Source organism: Thalassophryne amazonica, chromosome 8, assembly GCF_902500255.1.
Source record: "Thalassophryne amazonica chromosome 8, fThaAma1.1, whole genome shotgun sequence".
In the NCBI taxonomy this organism is placed as follows: domain Eukaryota; kingdom Metazoa; phylum Chordata; class Actinopteri; order Batrachoidiformes; family Batrachoididae; genus Thalassophryne; species Thalassophryne amazonica.
In genome coordinates, this window is record NC_047110.1 from 14,167,052 (window position 1) to 14,185,382 (window position 18,331).

Sequence of the window (18,331 nt, forward strand, 5' to 3'; positions counted from 1 at the left end):
AATGTGAATGATTGTGGAATGTTGTTAAAGAATCTTGGAGTGGAATAACATCTGAAAGGTGCCACAAGTTGATTGACTCCATGCCTCGCAGATGTGAAGCAATCATGAAAAACTGTGATTATACAACTAAATACTAGTTTAGTGATTTACAGGATTGCTAAAAAAACAGTTTGAACATAATAGTTTTGAGTTTGTAGCGTCAACAGCAGATGCTACTATTATTGTGAACACCCCCTTTTCTACTTTTTTTTTTTTTTTACTAATAGCCCAGTTTCATAGCCTTAAGAGTGTGCATATCATGAATGCTTGGTCTTGTTGGATTTGTGAGAATCTACTGAATCTCCTGGTACCTTGTTTCCCATGTAACAATAAGAAATATACTCAAAACCTGGATTAATCTTTTTAGTCACATAGCACTACTATTATTCTGAACACTACTGTGTGTGTGTGTGTGTGTGTGTATATATATATATATATATGTATATATATATATATATATATATATATATATATATATATATATATATATATATATATATATATATATATATACAGTGAGGAAAATAAGTATTTGAACACCCTGCGATTTTGCAAGTTCTCCCACTTAGAAATCATGGAGGGGTCTGAAATTTTCATCTTAGGTGCATGTCCACTGTGGGAGACATAATCTAAAAAGAAAAATCTGGAAATCACAATGTATGATTTTTTTAAATAATTTATTTGTATGTTACTGCTGCAAATAAGTATTTGATCACCTACCAACCAGCAAGAATTCTGGCTCACACAGACCTGTTAATTTTTCTTTAAGAAGCCCTCTTATTCTGCACCTGTTTGAACTTGTTAACTGTATAAAAGACACCTGTTCACACAATCAATCACATTCCAACTTGTCCACCATAAAAAGACCAAAGAGCTGTCTAAGGACACCAGGGACAGAACTGGAGACCTGCACAAGGCTGGGATGGACTACAGGACAACAGGCAAGCAGCTTGGTAGAAGACAGCAACTGTTATGATTATTAGAAAGTGGAAGAAACACAAGATGACTGTCAATCTCCCTCAGTCTGGGATTCCATGCAAGATCTCACTTTGTGGGTAAGGATGATTCTGAGAAAGCTCAGAACTACACAGGAGGACCTGGTCAATGACCTGAAGAGAGCTGGGACCACAGTCAGAAAGATTACGTTAGTAACACATGATGCTGTCATGGTTTAAAATCCTGCAGGGCAGCAAGGTCCCCCTGCTCAAGCCAGCACATGTCCAGGCCCATTTGAAGTTCACCAGTGACCATCTGGATGATCCAGAGGAGGCATGGGAGAAGGTCATGTGGTCAGATCAGACCAGAATAGAGCTTTTTGGAATCAACTCCACTTACTATGTTTAGAAGATGAGAACAACCCCAAGAAAACCATCCCAACTGTGAAGCATGGGGGTGGGTGCTCTTCTGCAAAGGGGACAGGATGACTGCACCGTATTGAAGGGAGGATGGATGGGGTCATGTATTGCGAGATTTTGGCAAACAGCCTCCTTCCCTCAGTAAGAGCATTGAAGATGGGTCATGGCTGGGTCTTCCAGCATGACAATGGCCCCAAACACACAGCCAGGGCAACTACGGAGGGGCTCCATAAGAAGCATTTCAAGGTCCTGGAGTGGCCTGGCCAGTCTCCAGACCTGAACTCAATAGAAAATCTTTGGAGGGAGCTGAAACTCCAAACCTGAAAGATTTGGAGAAGATCGGTATGGAGGAGTGGACCAAAATCCCTGCTGCAGTGTGTGCAAACCTGGTGAAAAGCTACAGGAAACCTTTGACCTCTGTAATTGCAAACAAAGGCTACTGTACCAAATATTAACATTGATTTTCACAGGTGTTCAAATACTTAGTTGCAGCAGTAACATACAAATAAATTATTAAAAAAAATCATACATTGGGATTTCCGGGTTTTTTTTTTTTTTTTAGATTATGTGTCTCACAGTGGACATGCACCTAAGATGAAAATTTCAGACCCCTCCATGATTTCTAAGTGGGAGAACTTGCAAAATCGCAGGGTGTTCAAATACTTATTTTCCTCACTGTGCAAGGATCCTTGGCTCAAATCACATCCTGACTGGAAAATAACTAAGGGCCCTTGGGCAAGGTCCTTAATCCCCTAGTTGCTCCCGGTGTGTAGTGAGCGTCTTGTATGGTAGCACCCTCACATCAGGGTGAATGTGAGGCATTATTGTAAAGCACTTTGAGCGCCTGATGCAGATGGAAAAGCGCTGTATAAATGCAGTCTATTTACCATTTACCTGCCTGTGCCCATAGATCACTATTTCTGAAGCCAAAATACTCAATTCAAGTCGGTAAGATGGCTGTGATTTTAACATTTCTGTGCATGTATGGCTTTGTTCTTCTTTTATTTGCTCACCTGATCAGTGTTTCATTTTCTTCAGATTGGTAAAAACAACAACAACAAAAAAGTCAATCTGGTCACACATAGGACATTGTGTCAGTCCCACTCACTTCAACTCTGAAGCTGTATATTGAATATGTACGAAAATACGATCATGATTTAGTACGATACAGAAAAATTCATAGATCTCAAATTGGGAAATAGCATTTTTAGAAAGGATACAGACAGAGGTAAATATTTGTATTTACATTTCTTACATACCGTTGTGCTCATAAGTTTACATACTCTTTCAGAATTTTACCTTTTTTGGCCATTTTTCAGCGAATATGAGTGATAACAGAAAAAACTTCATTTTCACTCATGGTTAGTGGTTGTGTGAAGCCATTCATTGTCAAACAAATGTTTACTCTCTCTAAATCATAATGACAACAGAAACATAACCAAATAACCCTGATCAAAAGTTTACATACCCCAGTTCTTAATACCGTGTTTTGTTCCCTTTAAAATCAAGGACTGCTTGGAGTCTTTTGTGGTAGTTGTGGATGATGCTCTTTATTTTCTCTGATGGTAAAGTTGCCTGTTCTTCTTGGCAAAAAGCCTCCAGTTCCTGTAAATTCCTGGGCTGTCTTGCATGAACTGCACGTTTGAGATCTCCCAGAGTGGCTCAATCATATTGAGGTCAGAAGACTGAGATGGACACTCCAGAACCTTCACTTTATTCTGCCGTAGCCAGTGACAGGTCAACTTGACAGTGATCCAAAACACAAGGCCATGTTGGAACATCAAAGTATGTCCCATGCACAGTTCAAATATCTTCCAGTATTTTCTGATAACATGCTACATTCACCCTGCCATCAATTTTGACCAGGTTTCCTGTGCCTTTGTAGCTGACACATCCCCAAAACATCAGTGATCCAACTCTGTGTTTCAGTGTAGGAATGTATACCTTTCATCATGGGCTTTGTTGACTCCTCTCCAAATATAATGTTTATGGTTGTGGCCAAAAAGTTAAATTTTGGTCTCATCACTCCAAATTAATTTCTTCTCTGTGCTATTTGTCATATTGTAAGTGGAATACTTTGTGGCATTTGTATAGGTAGTAATGGCTTTCTTCTGGCAACTCAACCATGCAGCCCATTTTCTTCAAGTGCCTCCTTATTGTACATCTTGAAAATGTTGTGTCACAAAAGTTGTTTGAATATTGCCAAAGGAAGCAGACAACTTTGCACAGGAACACAGCAAACTTTATTACACAGCTTAAACAAACAGGTCTTCACACTGCTCGGCTCATCCTACTTCTGCATCAGGCTGTACTGCATTAACAGCTTTTTATATTGGTGCTTATTGCCCCTGCAGGTAACCCCGGTTACTGCATCTCAGAACATTCCAGAATACCACAGTCCTCTCCTGTGGACTTTAACTGCAGTTGTTTCTTTTCTGTTTAATTACATGTGCAGTTTCTTTTACACACATTCTTTTTATTATTATTTGCATTTCTGTTACAAATCCAGACATTGTGGAGGATACACATTTCTCCTTGGACACTCCCCATGTTGTGTACCTACAGGATTTTCCACAGCTTAGTCCATTTCCACCCAAACCTGAGGAACATCATTATGAGGACAGTTTAACTGTTCACCTGCAGTGTCCTTTGACTCGTTTTCTGAATCATTCAGTTCATTGTTAAAGTCAAAAACAAAATGATCATCATCATCATCATTATTCACAATGTCTGGATTTATATTATTTTTCTTTGCTTCCAGTAACTGGTTCACATGTCTTTTGATACAATTCCCTTTTGCTGACACAAAATATGTAACAGGACCAAAAACCTGTGTAATTTCACAATTTACCCATTTCTTTCCTCCCCTGTAGTTTCTTACAAGAACTGCTTGTCCCACAGATAAACCTCTGAGTCTTCCCTTCACATTTGACTGTTCCTGAACATGTTGATCCTGGAGAAACTGAGAGAAATTTGGTTTCAGCAAAGATAACCTGGTGTGGACCTGTCTTTTGAAAAAGAGTTCTGCATATGTTTTTCCAGTTGTCGTGTGGCATATTTCAATAACTAAACAAGAAATTTGCAATACAGTGCTGCAATGACATACCACCAAGTGCTTTACCTTTGGCTAAGGACGTTCTTAAAGTTTTGCACCAGCCTCTCTGCCAGTCCATGTGAGGCTGGGTGGTAGGATGGAGTTTTGATATACTTAACAGCATTCAACTTCAGAAATGTGTCAAATTCACTTGCAGTGAATTGAGGTCCATTATCAGTTGCCACCTCTTTGTGTAACCTGTAAGCTAAAAACAAGTCTCTCAAAACAAGTTCTCAAAACTTCAGCGGTTTTGCACGTGGTAGTAGCTTGCATGTGGATCATTTCAGACCATCTGGCATACGCATCCATCACCACAAGGAACATTAGCTTCTTAGCCTATGCAAAAGCAAGGTGTATTCTCTTCCATTGACCAGATGTGTTCATCCACTGAAGGCCACCATAGTAAGCTCCAAGCCAAGGACTTCATTTTAACCATGCCCCAGTGGCTGTCGCTCTGAAAGTAACCCGTTTCTCAGATTCTCTGGAATTATTACTCTGAATCCCCAAAATAAACAGTCATCTTCCACAGTCAGATCAAATTTTTGTCTCACATACAGCTAAATAGCCTCATCAGACGCATGTTTTGGCCAACCTAACAAAACATGTTGTTTCATCTTCACCAGTGTGGGATCTCTCTCGGTTTCATGGGCGATCTGCTGAGCTGTGATAGGCAGACTGTCTAGGTAAGAAACGCTAAACACTGGATTTTGACCTTGGAAAATTTTCATTTGCGATTGGTAGTCTGGCTAATGCATCTGCATTTCCATGTTGTTCCGACAGTTTGTACTTGATCTCGTAGGAGGAGTATGCTGATAAAATCAAAGACCATCTCTGCATTCTCACTGCTGCTAATGGCGGTACTCCTGTTTTTGGACTTAAGATTTTTAGTAATGGTTTGTGATCAGTGATCAGAGTGACTGTGCATCCAAATAAGTACTCTTTAAACTTCATTACTCTAAAAACTAGGCCTAGTGCTTCTTTTTCAACTTGTGAATAGTTTTTCTCTGGTTTCGTGAGCATTCTGGAAGCATAAGCAATTGGGTTTTCACTTCCATCTGGCATGTGGTGAGATATCACTGCACCAACACCTACTGGTGAAGCATCACATGCCTATATGAGTGGCAGATCTGGGTTGAAATGTAATAAGACATTGTTTGAAATCAGCTGTTTCTTAGCTTCCCCAAAATCCTTTTGACATGATTCTGTGCACACCCACTTAAATCTTTTCATAGCAACCCAGTCGTTGGTGCTATCAATGAATTTCCCATAGTAACTCAATAAAAAGAGGAAAGACTTTAACTCAATTACATTACTTGAGATCGCAGCCTTTGCAATACAACCCCTGGCAAAAATTATGGAATCACCGGCCTCGGAGGATGTTCATTCAGTTGTTTAATTTTGTAGAAAAAAAGCAGATCACAGACATGACACAAAACTAAAGTCATTTCAAAATGGCAACTTTCTGGCTTTAAGAAACACTATAAGAAATCAGGAAAAAAAATTGTGGCAGTCAGTAACGGTTACTTTTTTAGACCAAGCAGAGGGAAAAAAAAATGTGGACTCACTCAATTCTGAGGGAAAAATTATGGAATCATGAAAAACAAAAGAAAGCTTTTGTTGCACCACCTCTGGCTTTTATAACAGCTTGCAGTCTCTGAGGCATGGACTTAATGAGTGACAAACAGTACTCTTCATCAATCTGGCTCCAACTTTCTCTGATTGCTGTTGTCAGATCAGCTTTGCAGGTTGGAGCCTTGTCATGGACCATTTTCTTCAACTTCCACCAAAGATTTTCAATTGGATTAAGATCCGGACTATTTGCAGGCCATGACATTGACCCTATGTGTCTTTTTGCAAGGAATGTTTTCACAGTTTTTGCTCTATGGCAAGATGCATTATCATCTTGAAAAATGATTTCATCATCCCCAAACATCCTTTCAATTGATGGGATAAGACAAGTGTCCAAAATATCAACATAAACTCGTGCATTTATTGATGATGTAATGACAGCCATCTCCCCAGTGCCTTTACCTGACATGCAGCCCCATATCATCAATGACTGTGGAAATTTACATGTTCTCTTCAGGCAGTCATCTTTATAAATCTCATTGGAACGGCACCAAACAAAAGTTCCAGCATCATCACCTTGCCCAATGCAGATTCGAGATTCATCACTGAATATGACTTTCATCCAGTCATCCACAGTCCACGATTGCTTTTCCTTAGCCCATTGTAACCTTGTTTTTTTCTGTTTAGGTGTTAATGATGGCTTTCGTTTAGCTTTTCTGTATGTAAATCCCATTTCCTTTAGGCGGTTTCTTACAGTTTGGTCAGACGTTGACTCCAGTTTCCTCCCATTCGTTCCTCATTTGTTTTGATGTGCATTTTCGATTTTTGAGACATATTGCTTTAAGTTTTCTGTCTTGACGCTTTGATGTCTTCCTTGGTCTACCAGTATGTTTGCCTTTAACAACCTTCCCATGTTGTTTGTATTTGGTCCAGAGTTTATACACAGCTGACTGTGAACAACCAACATCTTTTGCAACATTGCATGATGATTTACCCTCTTTTAAGAGTTTGATAATCCTCTCCTTTGTTTCAATTGACATCTCTCGTGTTGGAGCCAAGATTCATGTCAGTCCACTTGGTGCAACAGCTCTCCAAGGTGTGATCACTCCTTTTTAGATGCAGACTAACGAGCAGATCTGATTTGATGCAGGTGTTAGTTTTGGGGATGAAAATTTACAGGGTGATTCCATAATTTATTCCTCAGAATTGAGTGAGTCCATATTTTTTTCCCTCTGCTTGGTCTAAAAAAGTAACCGTTAATGACTGCCACAATTATTTTTCCTGATTTCTTATAGTGTTTCTTAAAGCCAGAAAGTTGCCATTTGAAATGACTTTAGTTTTGTGTCATGTCTGTGATCTGCTTTTTTTCCTACAAAATTAAACAACTGAATGAACGTCCTCCGAGGTCGGTGATTTCATAATTATTGCCAGGGGTTGTAACCTCACACTTTTCCTTCAAAGGATGGATTCCCTCTGCATCAATCGTGTGCTAAATTAGACACGCTGTGTTGGGAAAAGACATATATCTTTGTATGGTTGTATGTATGGTTTTGCGGCCTTTTCAGAACTTCTTCCAAATTTTTCACGTGCTATTCTCTGTCCTGTCCAGTGATCAGTATGTCATCCAAATAACATATTACTCCATCTACACCCTGTAAAATTTGGTCCATCAAATAGATTTTGAAAGATTGCTGGTGCACTGGCCACTCCAAAAGGAAGTCTATTTACTTTATACAGGCCTTCGGGAGTGTTGATTAAGTATTGTTTTGAACCTTCATCCAGTTCTACTTGTTCATATACTTGTGACAAATCTAGATTGGTGGACCTCTCACCTCCTGCCAAGTTTGTGAACAAGTCTTGCTGTTCTGGAATGGGGTAGTGGTCTACCTCCAACCAAGTATTTATAGACACTTTGTAGTCACCACATATCCTGACAGAGTTATCAACATTTGGTATGTTCACAGTTGGTGCAGCCCACTCACTATAACGGCTGTGATAACACCTTCTGTTTCCAATTTGGTTAACTGGGCTTCCACTGCATCTTTAGGTGCATAAGGCACAGGGCGAGGTTTACAAAATGTAGGAATGGCCCCCGGTGCAACATGTAGTTTAGCTTTGATACCTTTTACTTTTCACAGGTTAGGTTGGAACACCTCTAGATATCTCCCACAAAGCTCTTCTACACTCTCTGGTGCCACTCAGTTTACAAAAGACCAATCCACTTTTAATCTTTTAATCCAATCTCTTCCCTTACATTTTACCACTACTTGGAGGAACCCTTTAACCTCCAGTGCTTGTTAGCTGTAGGTTCTTAAATCACAACTGGTTTGTACGAGTTTATCCTTTTTAAACCTGCATTTATACAGTGCTTCGGATATCACGGATACGGCTGCACCTGTATCAACCTCCATTTTCATTTGTTTACCATTCACCTGCATATAAACATAACTATTTCAAACAGTTCCAGACCCTTGTGTTTCAGATGAATGAAGCTGAAGATCTCTCGCCTTCTCTCGTGAAGCTGTTGGGGTGTTGACCTCGGCATGCGGTGTGTCACGCAATTCCTCCCTATCCATCGGAGCATCAACCATTGCATGCGGCATCTCACATGATTCCTCCCAATTGCAATCATCACTGTGCTTTGCTGTAGTCAGGTGATTGGTCCCCTTGGGCTGTCTGGCAACTTTCTTTTCCTCTTCTTGTCGTGTGCGGCCCACCTCCTCATTGTGAGCGGCACCCCCTGGCAATGTGCCCTTTCTTCTTGCAGGAATGGCATACCGCCTCTTTAAAATGGCAATCATCTGGCATATGTCCGCTCCCTTTGCACTTGTAGCACGGTTTTCCACTTTCCTATTTCTTGGGAACCACTTTCTTGCAAACGCTGTTGGTTTTCAGGAACTTTTGAGTCAACTGTTTTGCATTTTGTTTTGAGACTTTATGTGCCAGGCCCATTTCATAAGCTCCCATTAAGTCTTTTGAGTGGGTAGCATTTAACATTTGGTCATGGCTGTGAACACCACAAACGAATCTGTCTCTTAATGCATCATCAAAAATGCTTCAAATTTGCACATTGAAGCCAGCTTTATGAGACTTGCTATTCACGGATAGACTCATTTTCTCTTTGTCTTTGGGTGTCAAACTTGTATCTTTCAGCAATAAAGTTCATTTTTGGCACAAAGTGAGTGCGCAGAATATTTAAGTCGGCCAACTTATATTCGGACGGTTTCACTGGTAAACACAAACCCATAAGCAACATGTGGTTTCATTTTTTAACGATGGTCAAAAACACTGCTTTCAACTTTTCATCATGATACTTTAGTCTGCTTGCCACGAGGAATTGTTCTAGCCATTCCAGACAGACTTCAAATTCTTCTTTTGTTTCATCAAAGCAGAGGTTTTGTCTGCTCCCAAACATCACGGCCGCCATTTCGTGCTTCAATCATCTCCAACAGAGTTCAGGCTTTTGCTCAAAACTCACTTCCAAAAGTGGTATCCCAATCCTCATCGCCTATTTTCTCTTGTGTTGCTGAAGTTGTTTGAATATTGCCAAACAACTTTGCACAGGAACACGATGAACTTTATTACACAGGTTAAAGCAACAGGTCTCCACACTGCTCAGCTAACCCTACTTGTGTGTCAGGCTGCACTGCAGTCACAGCCTTTTATATTGGCACTTAGTACCCCTGCAGGTAATCCTGGTTACTGCATCTCAGAACATTCCAGAATACCACAGAAACAGCCACATCACTTAATTTCAGAGAGTCCTGTATGTCAGCCCATTATTTGTCAGGTTTCTTTGCATCCCGAACAATTTTCCTGGCAGTTGCTGCTGAAATTTCTGTTGATCTACCTCACCATGGTTTGGTTTCCCTCACTTTCCACTTCTTGATTAGAGTTTGAACATTGTTGATTGGCATTTGTAGGTCCTTGGATATCTTGTCATATCACTTTCCTGTTTTATACGGTTCATTTACCTTTTCCTGCAGATTCTTTGACAATTCTTTTGCTTTCCCCATGACTCAGAAACGTCAGTGCAGCACTGGATGAACAATGCCTCTGTCAGGAACCCAGAAACTCACTGACCATTTTATACCCACACACACTGATTACAATTGAGGATGATTACCTTTAGTAGCCATTCAGTCTGGTTTTTAACCAGCTTGTGTGCATGTTATCAGACCAAAATCAGCAGGGTATGTAAACTTTTAATCAGGGTCATTTGGTTAGTTTCTGTTGTCATTATGATTTAAAAAGTTGTTTGACAATAAATGGATTCACACAACCACTAACCATGAGTGGGGAAAAAAAGGGTTTGTGTTGTCATTTATATGAGCGAAGCGCCGCACAGCGGGGTGAAGCTCGCTCATGGTACAGGGAGTCCCAAACAGGAAATGCCAAATTGAGTCCACAGTTAAACTGGAAATGTCAAACACTTCCTGGATTGACAGACGAGATCCCATGTAATCTCACGGGAACTCGGTGGCAAGTTCACGCTGAAACAGGAAGTGCCAAATTTTGAGTCCACAGTGAAACAGAAAATGTCAAATGTTGAACAGTTCCAGGCATGGGTGGAGCTATAGCGGAGGCCAGGATTACACTGGACTCCCCTGAAATCTGGTTGGACATAGATCATTGACAAGTCACGGCACTGCAAGTCTGATTAAGAAGAGCTGCATTTTGAAATCAGTCACTTTGACTGCTAGGTTCTTCTTGTCCAGTAGTTGGTGCTGTGTAACACAAAAAGTTCTAATCCACCTTAGTAGAAGAAGAAAAATGTTTGCCTCAGATTTGAACTGAACACGTTGTTTTAACCATGGACTAATAAAGTTATATTGGTGAGTTAACGACCATATTTTATTCCAGAAATGAGGCCCAGGTTGTTAAAAGTGGCATTTCTCCTTTAATTTGGGTTGACTTATATATGCGTGTCTCCAGTGATTTTTAAACAAGCAGGCAGCTGTTGATTAAATAACATTTTGCTGTCTGAGGACTTAAATAACCTCTTAATTTTACTTTCTGAGTGACACCAGGATGATGCATTTCACTTAAAAATACACATGCCACGGAGTATTTCTCAGTTTTACTCAAAAGTATTGGAACACATTTTAAAAACTGGCAATAAAACCGATTATTATTTACAGGTATTATCAAGTTTTAGAGATTTGCTTTCAGTTTGAGTTTGAGGAAGATAATTTTAGAAATTTTTATTCTTTATATATTTTTTTTATTTCTTGCATTTGAAATGCCATAAACAAATTAAAATGTGTGAAATACTAAGTGTTGCAATACTGTTGGAGGGCACTGCATCCTAACCTTACGATGAGTGCAAAATTAGTGTAGTATTATTACAGTTTTGTTTAAGAAATGTTTAATTTTCACTGTTGCTGCACTTTGTGTGAAATCAGTCATCGTATATCATATTGATATGACAATATTGAGATACGATAATTTTGCCATATTGTACAGCCCTACTGTCAACTAGCTGAAAACGTTTGATAATTAATTTACATGTACATTAGGAAAAAAAACGCTTCAAGTGGCAGGGAGTTAAGTGGGCTGTAATTAGGGGGGGTCTGTGGGCTGGAGCTCCCCCCCCCCCAAAACTGAAAGGCAAAAAAAAGAGTGCTTAAAAAGGCAGGCGGTTTGGGGGGGGCTCCCACAGAAGCTGAAAAGCAAAAAAAAAAAAAAAAAAAGCAAATGTTTAAAAAGGTGGGTGGTCTGGGAGAGGCGGAGCCCCCTCAGAAGATGAAAGGTTTTAGCCATGCTAATGCTCCCCTGAAGCATTTGCTAAAAAAAATGTCTGAAGGACCTAAGTGACAGGGTGAGATGCAGAAGAGCTTCACTCATTCATGTCTGCGACATATACATATTATTCTCTGAAAAATGGCCAAAAATCAAAAATTCTGCCAGTGTATATAAACTTAGGAGCACAATTGTATACCTGATTTAAGCAAGAAAAATAGAGGCCTATAACTGAATATTGAAGAACTCTGATACTTTTACTGCTGTACACATAACAGTCCTAATGTTGGGGACATATGTGTATTATTTACTGGATTGTCTTGACATTTCACTGTAACGTTTCTAATAAATACTCAGACTGCTGTATTTCACAAATTTTTCTCAACTCTTCTCATGAGTCTGTGAAATTTTTTTCATTTTATTTCTCAAAAATGCAGGTGAATGCATTTCAGAGCATCTAGACCCCCAACCTAAGGGTGTACTTTTTCTTGGACTTCTCTCTTACTGAGTCACATCCCTGACCACTCATTCGCAGAGTTAGGTAACATTCAAGTGGTTACTTTAACAGAGGGCACAAGCCCATGTGGTGAATGGTCCTTTGCACTTAATACTTCCAGCAGGAAATACTGACGCACAGCACCCGGCTGTGTTTGTATGGCACATCTAGGTGTTGACACCAGGAAATAAAAGTTGACGTTCTAAATCATTTTCTCGTTTTTGTCTTTTACTTTCCGTCTATGGCAAAAAATAGTCAAATTGGCGCTATTGTCACTTTCAGAAAGGATTGCACTATAAGAGAATGTGGTTACCTTGCAGCAACATCTCTTCTTGAAACTGAATCTCAAACAGAGACAACTTTTTGCTAACCGACCACAAAATGTTGAGCCACATCACCTCATCATGTTACTACATCAAGTAGAGACATAATATTGGACAGCAACATACTACAAATTACCCAGAAATCACTATTGCATATCTGTATGTGACAAAAATACCAAAGAACATTAAATATCAATATAATCTTATCATTTTGTTGTAGTTTTCTCCTATACCCTTTTTGAGGGTGTATGTGTCATTACAAGTTGAGTGTGTGCTGTTCTTGGAACATAGGCATGTTTCTGAGGCATGAATGTGAGATGCGTGCAAGAGGTCTGCTCTCCGCCAGACGAACTTCACCTGACATTAGCATTAACTGAAAGAATACACACACAGAAGCCAAATAGCAGTGAGGTTTTTAATGCAGCGTAGCTGACAGCTGTCTGTGTGCACTGAACACAACTAAAATCGCACTTCGAAGCTCTAAACACTGTCACATGGTTTGTGTTTGCTTGGTGGAAAATAAGACCTAATAATGGATTTAGCTTTTTTATCACAAGCTGAATCTGAAATGTATTTTTCTACAGTTTTGTTTGGTTTTATAAGTGTGTGTGTGTGTGTGTGTGTGTGTTGTCATCATTAAGTTGGCAGTGGGGTTGGGTGTGAGATAAAAGAACGCATAAAACCCCCTAGACACACACACTTTGATATACATTTTGAGATCGGAACTCTTCAACAGTTTTTCATGAAATAATGCATGCATCTATCGAATAAAGCATGTGGATGAGATTGATTTTAAAAATCAGGTGGCTGTGCGTAGTTATGGTTTATGGGCAGGGTGCAATTTTGAGTATTTATTTTTCAAACATTTAGGAGTAGTACTATGCTCTGTCTGCAGTGATGTGACTCTGACTTTAACTTTTTTATGAGTGATGCCACTGTTCTCAGAGGGCGGGCTACCAAATTCTGACCTGATTTCAAAATTGAGTAAATCTGGCCCAATGTTTTACAGAATTCATATTAGCGTTTATTTTATATCCAATTAAATACAACTGTAACCAAGTATTGCCAAATATACCCGAGCACGTGGAGGTCATGTTTGTCCCACAGTTTTCCAAAATGCTAAACTGTCTCTTAACATTTCAAAACTGTCTTGTGTGGAAGAGCATGACAGACTTTTCATGGGTTTCACATTGCAGAGGAGGATCAGGAAGCGGCTGCTGTTTAGGGACCGGCAGTGGTGGGCACCACTAACCAAAAAGTTAGCTTCGATAACTGGTAATCAGCTAACTGAAAAGTTATCGTTTTTAACGCTAAACCGATAAACTGAAAAACTTATCGGAAGCTATAGATAACTGCTAACTTTCAATTTTGCCTCAGATACACTCTCAGCTACTAAGAAGCTGATTTTGAGTTTAAACACCGCCAAAACTTCTAACAGAACCAATGGCGATCACAAACCCAAACAGCCAATGAGCCAGCGCTTCTGTCTTTGTGCGCTCTGCTCCCTGCTGTAGGAAAGAGTCATTTACCCTGATACAGTGATCCTGTGATGAAGCAGAGGTCTTGAAATGGAAAGCAGGTTTGAATCATGGTTTTGGTTTAAAAATAAAATTATTCCAGATAGAATAACTACATTAATGTAAACTCTTAAAACGTACAAAGTGATATATAACACACGTGTTAATTTTAAAATAATGCACTAATTCTGAAGATTTGAACATTAACACACAGATGCCCAGAGGGGATTATGGGTAAACTAAGCCTCCGCTCATACTGATTGGTTGATTCATTCATTCATTCTATGTAAAAACCAACACCAGTGAATCAATGTAACGTGTTGGTGTTTACAAATAATGTGCTTTTGTAAAATGTCATTTTTTTTCATTTGTATAAAAAAAATTTTCAAGATCCTATGAGACAGCGCCTAAGCACACGCATGATGATATCACAACTCTATCCGGTTAGGGCCCAGTCCCACTGGCGTTTAGAAGGATTTGCATATGGATTGCACACAAAATTAGCTCATAATCGCTTAACATCCGCAATATGCATGAAACATGCTTGTATGAGTCGGCCGACACCTGCAAACGTCCACAATTATCCGCATAGGCACGTTTTTCCGTTACCAGGATTTTTGAGCTGCACAAAATTTTGGATGCGGATGACATCCTCCTTACATACTCAATGTATACACAATACATAATCTATGCGCTGTATATTTGCCGTCATCTTCTGATATTCCCAACTGACAGGGATTTGCGGCTTGGCAGCGGACTGGCACAGTGTGTAAAAGGGATATTTTGCGTGCCCATCATGTCCATATCACGGCCTAAAATAAGTTGTAGTGACTGCATACAGATTGGCCACGAATAAAGCGTTTTTATTACATCTGCTTTGCATCTGATTTGTGGCAGATGGAAATCATAATTTTATATAGGCAGCATCCAGCTCAGAGCCCGTGGCAGCCGGTAGAACAAAGAACAGCGTCCAGCTGTGAACACAGCGCATCTGATTTGTGGCAGATGCAAATCAGATGCGCTGTGTTCACAGCTGGACGCTGTTCTTTGTTCTACCGGCTGCCACGGGCTCTGAGCTGGATGCTGCCTATATAAAATAATTATTTTGTGGCGGATGAATCATTTTATTCTGCAAATTGGCTGTTGAAAATGACTCTAATCACCTCCTGAATCACAGAGGAAGCTGCAGCTGGGCCGTTCGCACGCGCGCGTGAATGGCTAACAAGCTGCAGAAAGCATTTTGAGCGGTCTAAAAAGGTAATTACTTGTTTATATTGTCAAGGCTTGATAAAACAGTTGCATGTTTTTTTCCTTCTTGTCTGCAGCTGTTACAGTATTTATTCCTATGTTTATAACAGATTTACCTTCTTGTTATAATCGTTCAGACGAGCTGCGCTCTGTGATCCGCTGACGTCACCACTCGCCCTGTTCACGGCTTGTTTACTCCAATCAACTTTTCCAAGTCCAGCAAATACTCCAGAGGCTGTATTGTTGGTGTGAATAGTGATGCCGATGGCCCGAGTGCGCTTCTTTTATGACCGCAGTGCAGATGCCGTGCACGCGCAACACGTACGCAATGCATTCATAATACGCCCGTAATGCTGCCGTGATAATCGCAATGCGTCAGATCCGTTTTCTCACTACATGCGTTGTACAACTGTGATTGTTCACCATATATTCGCTATATCTTATTAATATATCCGTAATTCATATAGGGACATTTGTCATTTTTGGCTATTTTTGTTGTGGACGACAACGAATGCCCGTAATTTGTGTACTCAATTCATCCGCAATTAATCCTCTCCCCAGTGGGACCGGGCCCTTAGGGAGACAAGGTTTCTTTCAAGAACAAGAACTGTCAAACTTTCTCGTATGTGGTTGGAATTGTGTGGCGATATGAATGGCTGTTTGATTGCTTGAATAACAATGTCAGTAGCACAAAGAAATCAAATAATAGTGAAAACATGTTCAGTGCGGTGTCATAACGCATCAGTCAGTCTCTTCGTGAGGCGTCATAACATCTGATCGGTTAGCGGCTCGGCACTGGCATTTAAGAGGATTTGCATATGGATTGCGCACAAAATTGGCCCATATTCACCAAACATCCACAGTATCCGTGTAACATGCCTGTATGAGTCGGCCGTCATCCGAACACGTCCGTGATTATAAGCAGAGGCACGCATATCCGCAGCCAGGATTTTTGAGCTGTTCAAAAATCTGGATGCGGATGACATCCGCCTTACATACTCCATATATACTCAATTCATACACAATACATACTCACTCTATGCACTGTATATCTGCCGTTAACCGCTGATATCCGCAACTGACGGGGATTTGCGGCTTGGCAGCGGACCGGGACAGTGTGTAAAATGGATATATCGCATGCCCATCATGTCCACATCACAAACTAAAATATGTTGTAGCGAATGCATACAAATTGGCCACGAATAAAGCGTTTTTATTACATCTGGTTTGCAGCTGATTTGCGGACAATCTGTGAATGCATAACAAACACGTCACGTAAACCCAAAGTGTGGCAGAAAGCGACATACCTGCCAGTCAGTGCTGGTCCGGCTGTGTAAATCCACAAAGACGTAGCTGCTGCAATCGGGTCTCCTCCAGGAATTTTATTTAACACCAACAAAAGGAAGAGTTGCTGTTTACCCACAACTCACTCAAAAAAAAAAAAAACACCGTCTCACACCCCGAGTGGCTTCCCTCCTCCCGCTTCCCAAACTCATGAACAGTTAACCCTCGCATGACAACATGAACATTAACTCTGTGATCAACTTGTCAATTAATCCTCTCCCCAGTGGGACAGGGCCCTTAGGCACGATATACAAAGAGTTTAATGCTGTTGTCCGTGTGGAGCCTGATCAGAGCGTCTCAAATGCATTTCTCCTGTCGTGAACCCAGAATGCACTGCACACACACCATATCCACACTAAAACCTTTAAAATTAGTCCAATACTTTAAAACTAAAACATATATCTGATATTTTCACTTTATAAAACTTCAGACGTGACGTTAATTTAAATAACTTGTCTGAAATTAGTTTGGTTAAAATTTTAACCATAAGTTAAAACTGTATGCCTCTGGATGACTTGGGTGATATTGCCAGTGTATCACTATGGGGTCAAGCGAAATGAGCTTTTTTATTTTCTATGACCAGTTATCCTTTGCCTGCAGAGGATAGAGTGGTTTATTCTAGAACCAGCTCTTCTCTGTTTATAGAGGACAGAACTGTGCATCTACTACAAAAAGCTACGTCTGCAAAAATGTTAGCGGATTAAAAATTATCGGACCAAAACTTATCAGAAGATAATTGGTCTGATGATGGTTTTCAAAGTTATCTGAAAAGCTAATCTGATAATGAAAACATCATCTTTGATGATTAGCGGAACTGTGCCCACCACTGGGGACCGGTACATCCCGATTAGTGCATACTGTATGTGGTTGTCCACTTTTACATAAGATTAACCACTCTTTGCACCATGTGAATCAGGATTTATCTTGACGTCACAAATTTTGTTTGAAACTTTCCTGATACCTCACCGTGCTCAGCAACACTACTTTTACCACCAATTACACCTGAGTTCAGGCCCTGATTGGGTATACAATTGTATTTGCACCATAAACATAGATGATTGGGTTTCAAAAATTGGCAGTGGGGGACCATCCTAAATCACGATCATCTTTACATGAAAAATAAATATTTTTCTGTGGGTTTTTTTTTTTTTTTTTTTTTTTTTTTTTTTAAGTCTTTCTGTATTTAAATACTTGCAGGTGTTTTTCCTCTTGTGTGTGCACAATATAGGTAGCTCAGAAACGGAGATGAACACAAGTGAAAAGGTTCCACAGAAGCACTACTGATGTTTGAAACCTGTATCAGAGCTCAGATGAAACATGTTTCATATGCCCAAGTAGGTGTTCATCTTTCCTAGGGCGTCGCACACGGTGGTGAGGTCGTTGCGGATGTCCTGGACCACGTCTTCGATGCTCCTGGTGTCTTTGAGCAGGTCGACACTCTGAGTATATGGGTTGTAATATACGGAAAATGGCCTCTTGATCGTCTTGGCAAACTCCCTGTCAGAGCAAAAAAATGCACATACACACAAGTGCACGGCTCAGTGGAGGTGTGGTTTATTACTCCATTAACTGAAAACGTAATAAGGCAAGCAGGCTTTCATCTC

General features: G+C 40.1%; 1 protein-coding gene across 1 annotated transcript in view; it reads right to left on the bottom strand.

Annotated features, from left to right (window-relative positions):
- Positions 1 to 17,894: 17,894 nt before the first annotated feature.
- tph2 (tryptophan hydroxylase 2 (tryptophan 5-monooxygenase)) overlaps positions 17,895 to 18,331 on the bottom strand; it is a 94,970-nt gene continuing 94,533 nt past the window's right edge. The window contains exon 11 of the mRNA XM_034175755.1: positions 17,895 to 18,224. Coding sequence (XP_034031646.1) covers positions 18,050 to 18,224 — 175 coding nt within the window. The 3' untranslated portion in view covers positions 17,895 to 18,049. The remainder of the gene's footprint in view (positions 18,225 to 18,331) is intronic.